Source organism: Nematolebias whitei, chromosome 23 (genome assembly GCF_014905685.2).
Source record: "Nematolebias whitei isolate Nwh7 chromosome 23, NemWhi1, whole genome shotgun sequence".
Taxonomy (NCBI): Eukaryota; Metazoa; Chordata; class Actinopteri; order Cyprinodontiformes; family Rivulidae; genus Nematolebias; species Nematolebias whitei.
In genome coordinates this window covers 13401258-13415279 of record NC_056520.1, presented here as the reverse complement: position 1 = coordinate 13415279, position 14022 = coordinate 13401258, and the positions used below count along the sequence as shown (strand labels likewise).

The window sequence follows — 14022 nt, the reverse complement described above, 5'->3', positions numbered from 1 at the left end:
AAACTAACATAACTATATATAAAAAACATATAAAACTAACATAACTACATATAAAAATACAAATAAAACTAACATAACTACATATAAAAAATACATGTAAAACTAGCATAACTACATATAAAAATACATATAAAACCAACATAACTACATATAAAAAATACATATAAAACTAGCATAACTACATATAAAAAAACATACAAAAATAACATAACTACATATAAAAAAAATATAAAACTAACATAACTACATATAAAAAAACATATAAAACTAACATGACTACATATAAAAAAATAATAATTCCAGCAACAAGATATTAAAAATTATCCATCCATTATCTTCCGCTTATTCCGAAGTTGGGTCGCGGGGACAGTAGCTGAAACCATTAATTAAAGTGCCTATTTTTCTGCAAAAAGTTTCCATTACTTGTACAATTTAAGTGATTTTGTCCTTTTTATAAATTTGTAAATGACCATCTTGAGTTTCTGCAAGTAAACACACCCTGAACAGAGTACACCTACTTCATCCTGGACTGACAGTAAACATACATATGAAAGGTTTTATATGTCAAATTTATGTATAAAATAATTTGAATACACGCAGAAGTTAAAGCATTTTAATATGAGGTTTAGAGAAAGAAAGAAAAAAGGCCAAAAAAATGCATAACCATGGTTTTAAATAAATGCTTTTATTTTGAAGGGGCTTAGCGGAAGTAGTTTCTGTGTTCGTTTACAGATACAGGAGTTCGGAAGCAGCTCCTCTCCGGATCAGGTCAGCAGCTGTTTTCAAGCCTGTTGGATGTTATGAATGCTGTCTTTATTTACGGTTGATCTTTGTTAAATGGGAAGAAAATAAAAACGTTTTATTTATTTTTTGTTTGTTTAGTTTTCAGTGTAGCGAGAACACCGGGCTAAAGCTAATGCTAACTTCCCTCAGACGCTGCAGAAGGCGGAGTCTTATGTCGTCACACACGTCCGCTCTTTTAAAAATTAAATAATATATTCGTAATGTGGGACCAAGTTCGTTTTCCCTTTGCTGTAATACACTTTAACTATAGTTGAAATTAAAATTGTACATCGGTTTAACGTTGTTCTTTGTCATTTAATGCGTTGCCTTCACAAATACTGCCATTGAAATATTTTGTGTTTAATTTGTATCTATCTTGTAAATTGGTTGAAACTGAGACTTTCTCTTTGACTTTTCTTTGCCTGCAGACAGAATGAACCCGGGATATTTACACAGTAAACAGGAAACATGATGTCTCAGCTCAGAAGGATGTTTAACCTTCTGAGAGCTGGAACTGGGAACCAGCAACTCTGGACCAGGTCCCTCTTCAGAGACTCTGCCAGCGGTGGTGCTGGACTTGTCCTGCAGTCTCAATCTACGGACGTGTACCAGAACCTGGCGCTGGAGGACTGGATCGATGCTCACGTAGATCTGGAGCATCGCAGCGTCTTGCTGCTGTGGAGGAACGAGCCGGTTGTCGTCATCGGACGTCACCAGAACCCCTGGACCGAGTGCGACTTGTCAGCCATGAGAAGGTTGGGGATCCCTTTAGCGCGGAGGAGGAGCGGAGGCGGGACGGTCTACCACGACCTCGGGAACCTAAACATGACTTTCTTTGCCTCCAAAAAGGCGTACGACCGTCAGAGGAATCTGAAGGTGGTCACCGAGGCCCTGAAGCGACTCTGTCCAGAACTGGACGTCCGAGCCACGGAGAGATTCGACATTTTACTGAACGGACACTACAAGATCTCAGGTTCAGTGAGACCACGGGCTGGTTTTGTCTCTCAGCTTCTTAGGGCAAGATGTCTTTGTCATGCTTCAAGATTCAAACGCTGCTCTTTTATTTATTAAAGTATGACGTTAACTGTGTTGCGGTTCTTCTCGCAGGCACAGCGTCGCGGCTCAGCAGGAAGTCGTCCTACCACCACTGCACTCTGCTTCACTCTTCTGATCGCCCCGCCCTCTCCACTGTGCTCCGCCCCTCTCGTGCTGGTATCCAAAGCAACGCCACGCCCAGCATCCCCTCACCTGTCACCAACCTGACAGACCACGCCCCTTCTTTAGAGTGGGACCAGCTACTAGAGGCGCTAGCGCAGCAGTACAACCGAGGTGCTGCGCAGCTGCTGCTGTTTGTTTGCGGACAGATGTTGAGAACCTGATGTATTTCTGTTTTGATCCTCAGAGTTTGGACTCTGCTCTGCGTCCACCATCGTCGACCCGTCTGCCGAGTCCTCGTTTCCTGGTGTGGGCAGCATGGCTGCAGAGCTGCGCAGCTGGGAGTGGACGTTTGGGAAGACGCCTAAATTCAGCATTGAGTCGCGGCTGCAGCTGACAGACGAGCAGCTGGGCGCTCGCTGCCCCGCTGAGCTGCACATGGAGGTGAAGAACGGGCGGGTGGACAGCTGCCGCTTGGATGTCCCAGCAGACTGGCTTCCTCTGCAGCAGAGCCGCCAGCTGAGCGACGTCCTGGTCGGAGAGCGGTTCTGTCCGCACAGAGCGGCGGCAGCCGTGACCGAGCTGCTGCGGTCTGAAAGCGGCCAGCTGCGCAGAAGACTGCTCAACCTGTGCGAGGCTGTTGTTGCTGTGACCGGCTGAAGCGAGCCCCAGATCAGTCTGCCCCCTGCAGGCTGCTGAGGTCATTACAGCCGCCGCAGGAAGTTTTCTGGTTCTAGTGGATTTTATGAAGCTTCGGGAGTGACGGTTGTTTAAATGTCTGTCCTTTTCACTCAACTGGTTATCAGAATATGCAGGATGTGATCTAGGCTGCTGGTTTATATGAGACTGATTTACTGTATTTTTCGGACCATAGGGAACACTTAAAATCTTTTGATTTGCTCAAAATTCGACAGCGAGCCTTATGTATTAATTCTGGTTGTGCTTACTGACCTCAAACGGATTTTATGTGGTTATTAGGCCTGTCGCGATAAACAATAAATCAATTAATCGCATGATAAATGAAAATTGTCGACCTCGTTTTCACTTCGCGGCTTTATCGTTTCTTCGTGTCTCTCTTTCTTTTGAAGACACTGGATGACAAAAAGGCTCAACCCCGGTGCTCTTCACTGACCCCTCCCTTTCTCTTTTCTTTAAAATCCATTTTAAAACGTCCAAAATCGCGTTTTTCGATCGTCAAAAGCAGCTAAGCTGAGAAGCTAAGCTACGAGCTAAGCTAACATGCCGACCTCAGGGGGGGGGGGAACATCCGTCTTGTCAAAGCTACATCCTTCACGGTTGAAACCCGTGTCTTTGTTTAAAAAAGTTTTTCTCTTCAAAAAGAAGCTGAGAACTTGTTTACTGATTTTTTTATTTTTTATTAAAAGCTTTGTGTGAAACATGCTATGCTAAAGAGCTCAAACCACACCGAGTGTCCGCCATTTTGAGAACCAAAGCGAGACAGCACATGTCACGTCAAGGGGCCTCCCTCCCATTTTTCTTAAAGAGACACACTGCTTGCTCCCTCACTATCCATCCTTCGGTTCAGACAGTCTTATGCTGCCATCCAGTGGTCGATAAAATGTGCTACACACAAAACAAACGTTTCTTCTTAAATTTGACAATAATTACTAATTATTTATATATATTTTATTTATAAATTTGACAATAATTACTAATTATTGTCAAATTTCGATCAATATTATCGTTTATCGCAATAATTTCTGAGACAATCGCCCAACAACATTTGTTATTGTGACAGGCCTAATTGTTATTGTGAAAGATTTGAATAAAGTTTGACTTATCTGACAGTTTTGTTTCGCTTAATGCGCCTTATAGTCCGAAAAATACGGTACTATATATGAATTGATAATAAAACACGATTTCTGTATTTGTGCATTTTTCTGACACCCCAGATGCTTTTCATGTACAGTATAGGGTAATACTGATAACCATAAAAAGTTATCTGTAAAAAAATTTATTTAAATCATATCAATCAAAATTCGATAAAAACAAAAATCTTGTGTTTTTCAGCCAAACCCACTTCCAGCCTTTATAATTCAACTTTATTTATTGAACATATTTTTTTTTACTTCGTCTGATTGATGAAATATTTAACATAATTTGATTTACAAAAACAAACAACTTTTAGGAAATTATTTAAATTGGGAGTTCTGTGACGACGATACAAACCCGACGGATTTTTAATCGTAGGTTCATGGCTGAATGTACGGTGGCCGACAGGTGCTGCAAACACAACACCTGATGCAACAGAAACACGTCCGCAATCACAGAAAATCGACAGGAACAAAAACATACAACCAAAAAAATCAAATGCAAATAAAAAATACTCAAAACAACTGCAAGGAAGAAACACTGCAAACACTCCTTAACCCCCACAATAATTTACGGCAAAATCCTAAATATCACCGTTTTGGTTATGTGCAGTACCTCAAACAAACGAAACATTTTTTCTGTCCTAATGTACCCATAATATATTGGCAGTAAGTTCGTATATGATACAGATTAGTGAACTTGATCGAAAATATTTAGAAATACAGCTTAAAAACTAAATTGTTTTGTAAATGGCTTTATACTTACAAAAACACTAATATCAGTGATATAGCCACAGACAGGGGCGATGCTAGATTCTGCCCTTTAGGGGTGCTTAGCCCCCAGTGCTCACAATGGCTCTTGGCTTGAACAACATAGCCATTGGCATGAAGCATTTATAATGTTGGTGGGTCCTCCCCCAGAAAATTCTGAATTAAGTAGATGCCATTTCCTGCATTCTGGTATATTTTAACGGGTTAAACATCTATGTTTACCTACATACTTGATTCAACAACTATTTTTAGCGCTAAGTAGCGCTAAGCTAGTGGCATGCAATACAGACGCGCTAGCTAAATTTACATATTTTTTTCTTTTTTACCTTATTTTTCAAGGGTGCTGAGTTAATATTTTTACATTTACATGTAAATGAGTTCAAATTTAAGGGTGCTTGAGCAACCCCAAAAGGCTAAAATTGCCACTGGCCACAGACTATTGGGAGTTGGCAGTTCTTAGAAAAGTGCCAGATCATCTTAGCTAAACTTACTGCTCCTACCCCTTAATTAAAAAAAAAATCATATTGTGGCAAACTTTTCTAATGCATTCTTTTCCATGTTTATCCTAATCTATTGTTTCTGGTTTTCATAGGAAATAGCAAATTACATTATTTAAAGCCATTGTCTAACCAACGTTTAATTTTATTTACCTTTAATAATGTCTCATTTTTGTTTCCTTAGATTACCAAAACCTCACTTTAGTTGAGATATTTTGTATATCCTCACATGATATATGAAAGTATTATGACTTTAAAAAGTGGCCGCTCAGCTGTAATGTGTTTACATGGGGTCTGGGCCCCAAATGACTTGGTGGTCGAGTCCCCCAACTGGTCTGGTGCACTCCTGTTTACTGAAGTGAGTTTTGCAGCATTTTCTGTAATTGTTTTGTTTGTTTGTTTTGTTTATTGTTTATTTTTGTTAGTATTTTGGTATTTGTAGCAGTTTGTCCTTTGCATTTGTTTTCTAGCTACAGCTGTCTGATGGTTTTTTATTTTTATTTTTTTTTTTAGGAAAACCAGTAAATACTTTGTTACAGTAGTCAAGTCAGCTAAAGTTTTTTAAAGTCTTGGTGAGACATACATCCTTTAATTCTAACAATGTTCTTTAAGTGGTAAAGGACAGGCTTTGTAATTGTCATAATCTTCTTATATCATTCTGACAACCACCTTTATTTAATTAAAAGCATATATAAAGTAAAGAGTGTGGTCCAAGCACTGAACTCTGAGGAACGCCATAATTCACTATGGTGTATGCAGAAGATTCCTTTTTAACATGAACAAACTGGAATGTTTTATACAGTGCCCTGAGATAACTTCTGTTGTGACTTGGTGCTACATATAAACTGAATTGAATTAAAATCTATTTTCTGTGATAGCAAATTTTTATTTTTTTGCAGTGTTTTTTTGTTGCATATATTTTGAATTTTACATCATTCGTGTATTTGTAGCGCATTTCATGTGGAATGTGCGGCTCGTTGGCACCTGTCGGACACCGCATTGAATGTTTATCTTGTTGAATATCTTTAATCTCAAACGTTTGAGTTGAAGAGCGCATGCGCAAAAGTTTCGATCTAGGCCAAGCTGGTAGAGTAGCGAAGAGGTGTCACTTCTTCATTCCCCCTTAAACAATTACGCAGTTTCTTTTGAAATACTAATGATTTTAAGATATCAAGTATTGTTGAAACCTGTCATAGTGCAACTCATACATTTTTAAGATTACAAGTTAAAAAAAAATCTTAACATTAACGTGCAGCTTTGCATGTAGCGTTTTATGTTTTACTCATTGGCATTAGTAGTAGCAAAGCATCTTCAAACTGTGTCGTTAATAGACCATCTTTGACCAATGTGAGCTGTCTTGTGCGTCGCCCAGCAGAGAGCGAAGTACCAGCCGAGACATATTTATAGTGGCAAGATGGGGAAGAAACAGAAAAAATCCGGAGAGGACAGGTAGGCAGAACGTGTCCTACGGCCGGTAAACGCCTGTCCACGCTGGCACCGAGTGTCAGGAGTCAAAACCTCCCCCAAAGCGTCCTGTTCACCATGTTAGCTTAGCGGCTAGGTGTCCTAGCAGATGCTAACCACGAGTCATTGTACGCATGTGAGTGCAGGTGAAGCTGTAAACAGTCTGGAAATGGCTTTAGATGAATTATACAACAAGCAGAAAGGCTGTCACGGGTTCACCCGGGCTAAGCTAAACTCGTTCTAGATACATGATCCCGGTCTGTGCTCACTGGTTATAGTTAGCATGCGAAAACAGCGTTATTAGCCGCGTTAGCTGTTGGTTTTCACAGCTGCCTTTAATCCGGTATTAAAAATCCTACAGATTATTTTCATTTTATTCTCAGGTGAGTTCACCTGGCGGCCCATTGATAAACCTTACCCAGCTAGGTTAGCTGTGACTCGTGTTGTTTTGACTGATCAGGCGCGTGAAACCCATACCTGCCTCACCTGAGCAGATGTTCCAGATGCAAGTTTATTTACTTCTGACACACGAGGGAACATCAACTAGACAGGGATGATTTTAATGTTGTTTCGTTGATGTTTTGGTCTTGTTTTATGTTGTAAATCTGTCATTTTCATTTCTTTAATTATAATAATTTCATGTTAGTGGGTTGACATTTTTATGCCAGCGTTTCATCCTTTTAAAAAAAAACAAAAAAACAAATCTATTAAAATTAGTTGCTGAATTTCTCCAAAAAATGACATCTTGTTACATAATGTCACCATCTCAGTCTGTTGATTTCACTGTAGTAATTACAGTTCTCTTATGTCATGTTTGCAATAAAAAAAAAAAAAATTGTCGTTTTTAATGAAGCTAATAAAAGTTTTATACAGGCCTGATATCAAATAAACAAATTATTGTTCACAGCTGGTTAGTTCAAGAAAAACACCTGAAGCTTTGTGTTGATTCGTTTAGTTTGATGACAAAACAGCAAACACAGGTAAAAACAGGTGAATGGGGTGTAATGCGAGAGAAAAACGGCTTCAGCGGCTTGTTTTGGTTCATTTTTGTGTGCAGCTTCACTGCTCTCGGATCACTTTCTGCTTTCTGTGCATCACAGGGATGAAAGGAAACAAAAGGAAGGCGAGAGTCAGCAACTGCTTGATGGCTCATGTTTGTCTGACACAAAGAGACCCTCTTCACTCACCTCTTTGAGGGGCTATCGTGTGAACAAATCTCCATTATTATTTTTTTTTGATTGCTTGTTATTGATCTCTGTTCAGTGCGAAGGATGACGGCGGTGACATCGACGCTCTGGCTGCAGAGATCGAAGGAGCTGGAGCCTCCAAGGAGCAGAAGGGGAAGAAAAAGAAGAAAGGAGCCAAGAAGGATGAATTCGAGTAGGACATTTTATTTCTTGTGTCGCCTCATCCGCTTCCGCGCGCGTAGATTTGTTGTGAGCAGGTCGTGTAACGTTTGCGCGTGTGCCCCTGCTGCAGCGAGGACGACATCCTGAAGGAGCTGGAGGAGCTTTCTCTGGAGGCCCAAGGAGGAAAGGGCAAGGTAAACACGCCGCGTCGCTCGCTCGCCTGCTTACTGGGTCACCCCCCACTCACATTCGCACGCGCTCTCCTTCAGAAAGCAGAAACCACAGAAGTGGTTGAGGTGCCCGAGCCTCCCAAACAAGAGAAGAAGAAAACCAGGAAGGGGAAGAAGGGTGGAACCAGTCCTGAGGATGAGGTGGTGGACGAAGGCCACGTCGATGAGAAGAACGGCGAGCAGGACAGTAACAAGGTAGGAGTGCGTGATATAAACGGTACACGGTAGAAACGATCGAAATTTAGCCTTCGATAGAGCTCTGTCTTGCACCGGCTAAAGTAAAATCAGAGTTTTCAGATTTAATCGTTACTTTTTTTTAGTTGAAAACTGTGCGAAAGTGGCGTTAAAGTCATTTCTTCGAGAGCTAAGTAGCGAAGCTACAAGCTAACTACAGCCGGCTTGCCGTAGTGTTGCCGTATTCGAACGCATGCGCAAAACGCTGTGTTCCGTTGAAAGGTTTTTTTTGGGGGGGGGGGTTCCGTCGAAATTTAAAGTAAGCGTTGGTCAGCTTTAGAGAAACCTGCTCTCTGATCTGTGAAAAGAACGCTGTGTTGTGTGATTTTACTGCGAGACCCTCTGGTCAAAGCCACAGTCGTTTTGTGTCAGCTCTCCATTAAAGCGGAAGGAGGCGCCCACTAGAGGTTTGGAGGGTGAAGTGTTTCAGTGTAAAATGCTGCTCTGTTGCTTTTCATTTCTTAAGTGAAAATAGTGGAAAGTGTTAAGAGTTAACAACATATTCGTTTGTTTAAAACATATGGCTAAAACTACATTTTATATATTTTGCACTGTTTTGCACTACAGGCAAGAAGCCTAATACTTGATTTGTTTATTATTTAAAAACTCTCTGGACCTTGTAGTGGAATTTTTTTTAATTCTAAATATATGATAGCAAAAGGACAGCCTATGCTTTAAAAAAAAATCCTATTAAGTTTTATACCCAAAACATATCGCGATATATATCGTTATCGCCACCCTTCACAATACATATTGTGATGTGAATTTTATGCCATATCGCACATTCCTATAAGAAGGTCAGTCAGTCAGATAGATGATGTTTAAATAACAGTGCCCCCCCCCCCCCCCACACACACACACACACATAATACATACATTACTGGCCTTGGCAGGGTGCTTGTTAGACCTGGGGCGGGGGGTCAGTAGGAAGGGCATTCGGTTCTGTTGACAGGGCGGGGCGCCCTCTTTGGGCGGGGAAACACTGAGACTTGCATCATCGTTTTGTAATCTCTGAGCTGTTCAAGTGTTTTTGAATTACAAACACCTGAACGCTTTATTCTCATGTTCTGAGAAGAAAATGGAACGAGACACTTCTTGAACAACTTGTGGTCTCAAGTTCTGCGTCTCTGTGTTTTAGATTTTCTGACATGTTTCTCCTTTTGTGTAGACTCGTTATTTTCTCATCCCTTTTGATTGTACAGCAGTCCCTCGCTGCTTCGCGGTTCGTTTCTCGCGGACTCGCTCCATCGCGGTTTTTCGAAATAAGATCGGACGTGACGCTGATCGGTGGATGAGCCGCACAATCGGCGTGGCGTTTTTATTTAAAATACATTATTTTAAATTATTTAGCACCTGCTGCACATTTGTGCAGCCCACACTGCAGGACAAACTTCCTCCTGCTGCTCCTCCTTCCTCCTCTGTCGTTCTCCGTTCTGTGGCTGAGAGCTGAGTTCATGACACTCAGCGCTGTTCTAGAGCGTTTAGAGTTTAGAAACGTTGTTTAGAATATTGCAAGAGTGTGGGAAGTGTTTAAAACGTCTTTATATATACATATATATTAGGGTTGTAACGGTACGCTAACATCACATTTCGGTTCGGTTCAATTTCAAGGAGGGCTCGGTTTGGTTAATTTTCGGTACAAAAGAAGACAAAATGAAGACTTACAAAATATTTATTTTGAAAATATGCCAAGTAAACAATATGTTTGTATAAAAATAAATAAAAGCGACCCATTTGGATGATATGTTAAATAAACGGCAATCTTTACAATAAATAAACTATAAAAGGTCAAGGTCAATAAACTATATAAAGGTCGAGAGCTTCAAGTTTTTTTGTAAGATAGTCCAGGAAACGGGAGCGGAGTAGGACAAGGAGCTTTTGCCAAGTTCAGTCCGCACTGAGGGAACACTGCAGGTAATAATGTCCTGAGAGCGCACGCTGTAATTGCACTCACACAGAGACATGTAGGAGGAGATGTATGAACCAACCAATGGTGTGTTCTGAGAAACCGATTTCTGAGAGCTTATGACACAAGATGTTATGGTCCACAGTGTCAAAAGCTTCAGACAGGTCTAAGAAAAGTGCAGCACAATAATCCTTCGCATCCAGTACTTCAACAACGTCATTAAGAACCTTCAGTGAAGCAGTCGTGCTGTGTTGTTTCCTGAAACCAGATTGATGGAGAGGTAAGATTTTAAATGAGTCCAGGTAATTTTTTATTTACACACCAAATATATATATATATATATATATATATATATATATATATATATATATACTATAATAAAGTACTACTTACTATTTGTACTACTATTCGCGTTTTTTTTACTTATCGCGGAGCTTCAGGGTACGGATCATGGTCCGGACCCCCCAGCAATAAGTGAAAATCTGCGAAGTACCAACATTATATTTATGTTAATATTTTTCTTTAAGGCTTTATAAACCCTTCCCACACTCTTACAATGTTCTAAACTCTTAAACCAATGTCATTTTATCAACATATGTATATGTACTGTACGGTACTGCAAAATGTTACTCACCAGCTCTGCAGAACACAGCGGTTTGGTTCCGGTTCTGAAGACCAACTGCCGGTTCTGGTCGGCTCTCTGCAGCCCTTTCGCGTCAAAACGCTTTTGGAAGGAGCCGGACCTGTAGTCCCAATCGAGTCCAAGTCCGGATGAAAAACGTCCCGGTGGGCTCCAGAGAAAACACCGGACCTTTGGGCAGCACTCAGATTGACTGATGAGTCTGGAGGTCCAGTTCTGGTCCAGTTCTGGTCCAGTTCCCGGTTGGTTCCGTGTGGCTCTCTGCAGCCGTTGGGCGCCAAAGTCACTATGAATAAAGACAGAGCTTTTTCAGATCAGATCAAAACTTTCCCTCCATTTCACTAGAAGGCAACGGGGCTTCTGGGCGGGGAACTGTTGGCTTCTGGGAAATGTAGTCCTTACACAGTGTAGGTTTATTGAGAGAAAACTACAAAATAGTGGCGCCTGTCTGAAATATTATTTTTGTTAACTTTTTACTGTACTCTCCCAATCTTGTGAGTAAAACTAAAGTTGATAATCTTGTGTCGTGTACAATCTTACTTTGAAAAACCACGAAAGAGCGAGTTCGCAAAAGTGGAAGCACAAAATAGCGAGGGACTACTTTAACTTGATTCTCCGAGTTGTCCTCGGGCATAAAAGCTTCATTGTTTTGTTTGAATATTGTTGTGTCACTAAAATATCCTCACTTGTTGAATAAATATCTGCTCTTTCAGACGACTTCACTTTAAAATGTCTTATTTTTACGTAAATTACATGATTAATTGGTAATTATTTGTGATTAGTGCCTTTAATTTGACAAAATATTCTCTTTTTGGGGATTCTTTAAAATTGTCATCCTGTCCCCACACGTGCCTGATTCTCCTCTTTGCTCCTGCAGGCGCCTCCCGCCACACCCCTGTCTCACTCCGATGATGACACCTCCTCACTGTCCCGCCTCAAAACCAGAGGAAAGAAAGGAGGCAAAAAACCATCGGTGTCTGACGAAGAGGATGCCGGAGACAAGGATGAAGACGTGAAGAAAGGAGGTGGAGGAGGAGGGAATGAGGACGAGTTTGAGGAGGATGAGGAGTTCACCTCCAGGAGAGACAAGAAGAAGAAGAACAAAGTCAAAGCTGATGAGCCTGAGGACGAGGAGGAGGATGAAGCTGGGGGCTTTAAGATCAAAACGGCGGCACAGAAGAAGGCAGAGAAGAAGGAGAGAGAGAAGAAGAAAAAGGAGGAGGAAAGGATGAAGCAGAAGAAGCAGAAGGAGGCCACTGTGGAGACTAAAAAAGAACCGGAGAAGGCGACGGCAGAGGCCACGCCTCCTCCGACAGCGCCACCAGAAGATGTGACAGAGGAACAAGAAGAGGCGGAGCCAGGAGAGGGTATGACATTATCAGTCCTTTATTATTTATTACACAACATCAACTTTTAATTTTCTTTTTTCATCTTCTTTTTCAGAGGAGACCGAGGGTGACAAAAAAAAGAAAGACAAAAAAAAGAAGAAGGGAGAGAAGGAGGAGAAGAAGGCGACAAAAGGTCCCAGTAAGGCCACAGTGAGGGCCATGCAGGAGCTCCTGGCCAAAAGGAAGGAGGTGAGGCATTCTGGGTAACGTAGTCATGGTGCTGATGCTGCAGTTTGATGCTTTTCTGAGAATGACCATTTTTTTGTAGGAAGAGGAGCGAGCCAAGAAAGAGGAAGAGGAGCTGCAGAGGAGGCTTGAGGAGCAGGAGAGGCAGAGACAGGAGCAGGTAAAACACAAAGCTCCGCCTCCTCCGCCTTTTAAATAAAACCAGTCCCTTTGCTCAGCCCTGTGGTCGTATTTCTAGGAGCGACTGGAGCAGGAGCGTAAAGAAAAAAAGAAGCAGAAGGAGAAAGAGCGGAAGGAGCGGCTGAAGAAGGAGGGGAAGCTGCTGACGAAGTCTCAGCGAGAATCTCGAGCTCGGGCTGAGGCCACGCTCAAGCTGCTGCAGGCTCAAGGTCAGTTGGGCGGAGCCTATGGTTGACGGTGGGCGGAGCTTGTTTGTTTTTCCGGCAACCTTCATTTATGTAAACATGTTTATTTTGTGTGTTTAGGTATTGAAGTGCCATCCAAAGACACTGTGTCAAAGAAGAAACCGGTTTATAGGGACAAGAGAAAGAAGAAGCCCAATGCTCAAACTCCCGAAGGTACCGCCTCACTACTCCTCCTCCTCCTCCTGCTGCTCCTCACACACAATAAACCCGATTTAATCTGTTATCACTCATTCCTGCTCATCAGAAGCGTCAGAATTGGCCTCGCCAACCTCGGAGACTCCAGAGCCTGTTGCCATGGAAACGGGGGCGGAGCCGCGTGCTGCTGAGCCAGGTGATTGTGACAGGTGTAGGAGAGGAGGGAGGAGCAGGTGGGTAAAAAGTTAACCGTGTTGTTTTTCTGCAGAGGTGAAGCCGGACGCTGCTTTGGACGACTGGGAGGCCATGGCCAGCGACGAGGAGAAAGGTGAGCGACTCTTTAAATCCAAAGTGAACACACAGAGCTTGACCAGCAGGTAGCAGTAAATAATAAACGTTTCTCACTTTTGTTCATGAATACACAGAGAAGATCAGAAGACGTACAGCAGGTACTGAATCTGTGTAGCTTTGGTGTTAGCGAGGCTGAAGTTCATTCTTACTAAATGCTTGCTGTTTTTAGTGACTCTTTGCAGCAGATGTTTTTATTAAACGTCTGATTTGACCAAGTAGGTATCTCTGCAGGCAAAAACGGAAGGCGTATCTAGAGGGCCACATCTGATTGGACGATTAAAAAAAAACGCGTATCTAGAGGGCCACATCTGAGTCAGAGTCAGTTTCTTTATTGTCATTCGCACCTCATGTGGTACATGTGGTGGAGCGAAATTATGTACACAGGGTCCCAGTTACATCCAACAATAAAATGTATAAGAAAAACAGTAATAACATCTAAGATATGAACTAAGAAAAACCAACTAAATATACACTAAGCACTCATAACATAAAACATTGAACATCAGCACAAACATGAACATCATCTGATTGTATGATTAAAAAAAAAGGCTTATCTAGAGGGCCACATCTGATTAAACGATGAGAAAAAAGGCGTATCTAGAGGGCCATATCTGATTGGACGATAAAAAACAAGGCATATCTAGAGGGCCATATCTGATTGGACGATAAAAAACAA

At 41.7% G+C, this 14022-nt stretch overlaps 2 protein-coding genes across 3 annotated transcripts in view; both read left to right on the top strand.

Moving 5' to 3' along the window:
* Nucleotides 1-1215: 1215 nt before the first annotated feature.
* On the top strand, nucleotides 1216-2598 carry lipt1 (lipoyltransferase 1). The gene is made up of 3 exons (XM_037696381.1): nucleotides 1216-1756; nucleotides 1891-2112; nucleotides 2186-2598. The coding sequence occupies exons 1-3, from the start codon at nucleotides 1252-1254 to the stop codon at nucleotides 2596-2598; spliced, it is 1140 nt and encodes a 379-aa protein (XP_037552309.1). The 5' UTR covers nucleotides 1216-1251.
* Nucleotides 2599-6370: 3772 nt separating this feature from the next.
* eif5b (eukaryotic translation initiation factor 5B) overlaps nucleotides 6371-14022 on the top strand; it is a 26468-nt gene continuing 18816 nt past the window's right edge. Inside the window, exons 1-12 of one of the 2 annotated variants that reach the window (XM_037696528.1) lie at nucleotides 6371-6487; nucleotides 7766-7882; nucleotides 7982-8045; nucleotides 8121-8276; nucleotides 11739-12228; nucleotides 12305-12438; nucleotides 12518-12595; nucleotides 12674-12824; nucleotides 12921-13013; nucleotides 13105-13191; nucleotides 13264-13323; nucleotides 13421-13444. In XM_037696528.1, the coding sequence (XP_037552456.1) occupies nucleotides 6453-6487; nucleotides 7766-7882; nucleotides 7982-8045; nucleotides 8121-8276; nucleotides 11739-12228; nucleotides 12305-12438; nucleotides 12518-12595; nucleotides 12674-12824; nucleotides 12921-13013; nucleotides 13105-13191; nucleotides 13264-13323; nucleotides 13421-13444 (1489 nt within the window). In that variant the 5' untranslated portion in view covers nucleotides 6371-6452. The remainder of the gene's footprint in view (nucleotides 6488-7765; nucleotides 7883-7981; nucleotides 8046-8120; nucleotides 8277-11738; nucleotides 12229-12304; nucleotides 12439-12517; nucleotides 12596-12673; nucleotides 12825-12920; nucleotides 13014-13104; nucleotides 13192-13263; nucleotides 13324-13420; nucleotides 13445-14022) is intronic. The other variant, XM_037696529.1, reaches the window with a different exon arrangement.

Coding starts and splice junctions, on each gene's coding strand:
- lipt1 (XM_037696381.1), top strand. CDS start 1,252: ATGATGTCTCAGCTCAGAAGGATGTTTAACCTTCTGAGAGCTGGAACT. Junction 1,757..1,890: donor CGGACACTACAAGATCTCAG/GTTCAGTGAGAC, acceptor TTCTTCTCGCAG/GCACAGCGTCGCGGCTCAGC. Junction 2,113..2,185: donor AGCGCAGCAGTACAACCGAG/GTGCTGCGCAGC, acceptor TTTGATCCTCAG/AGTTTGGACTCTGCTCTGCG.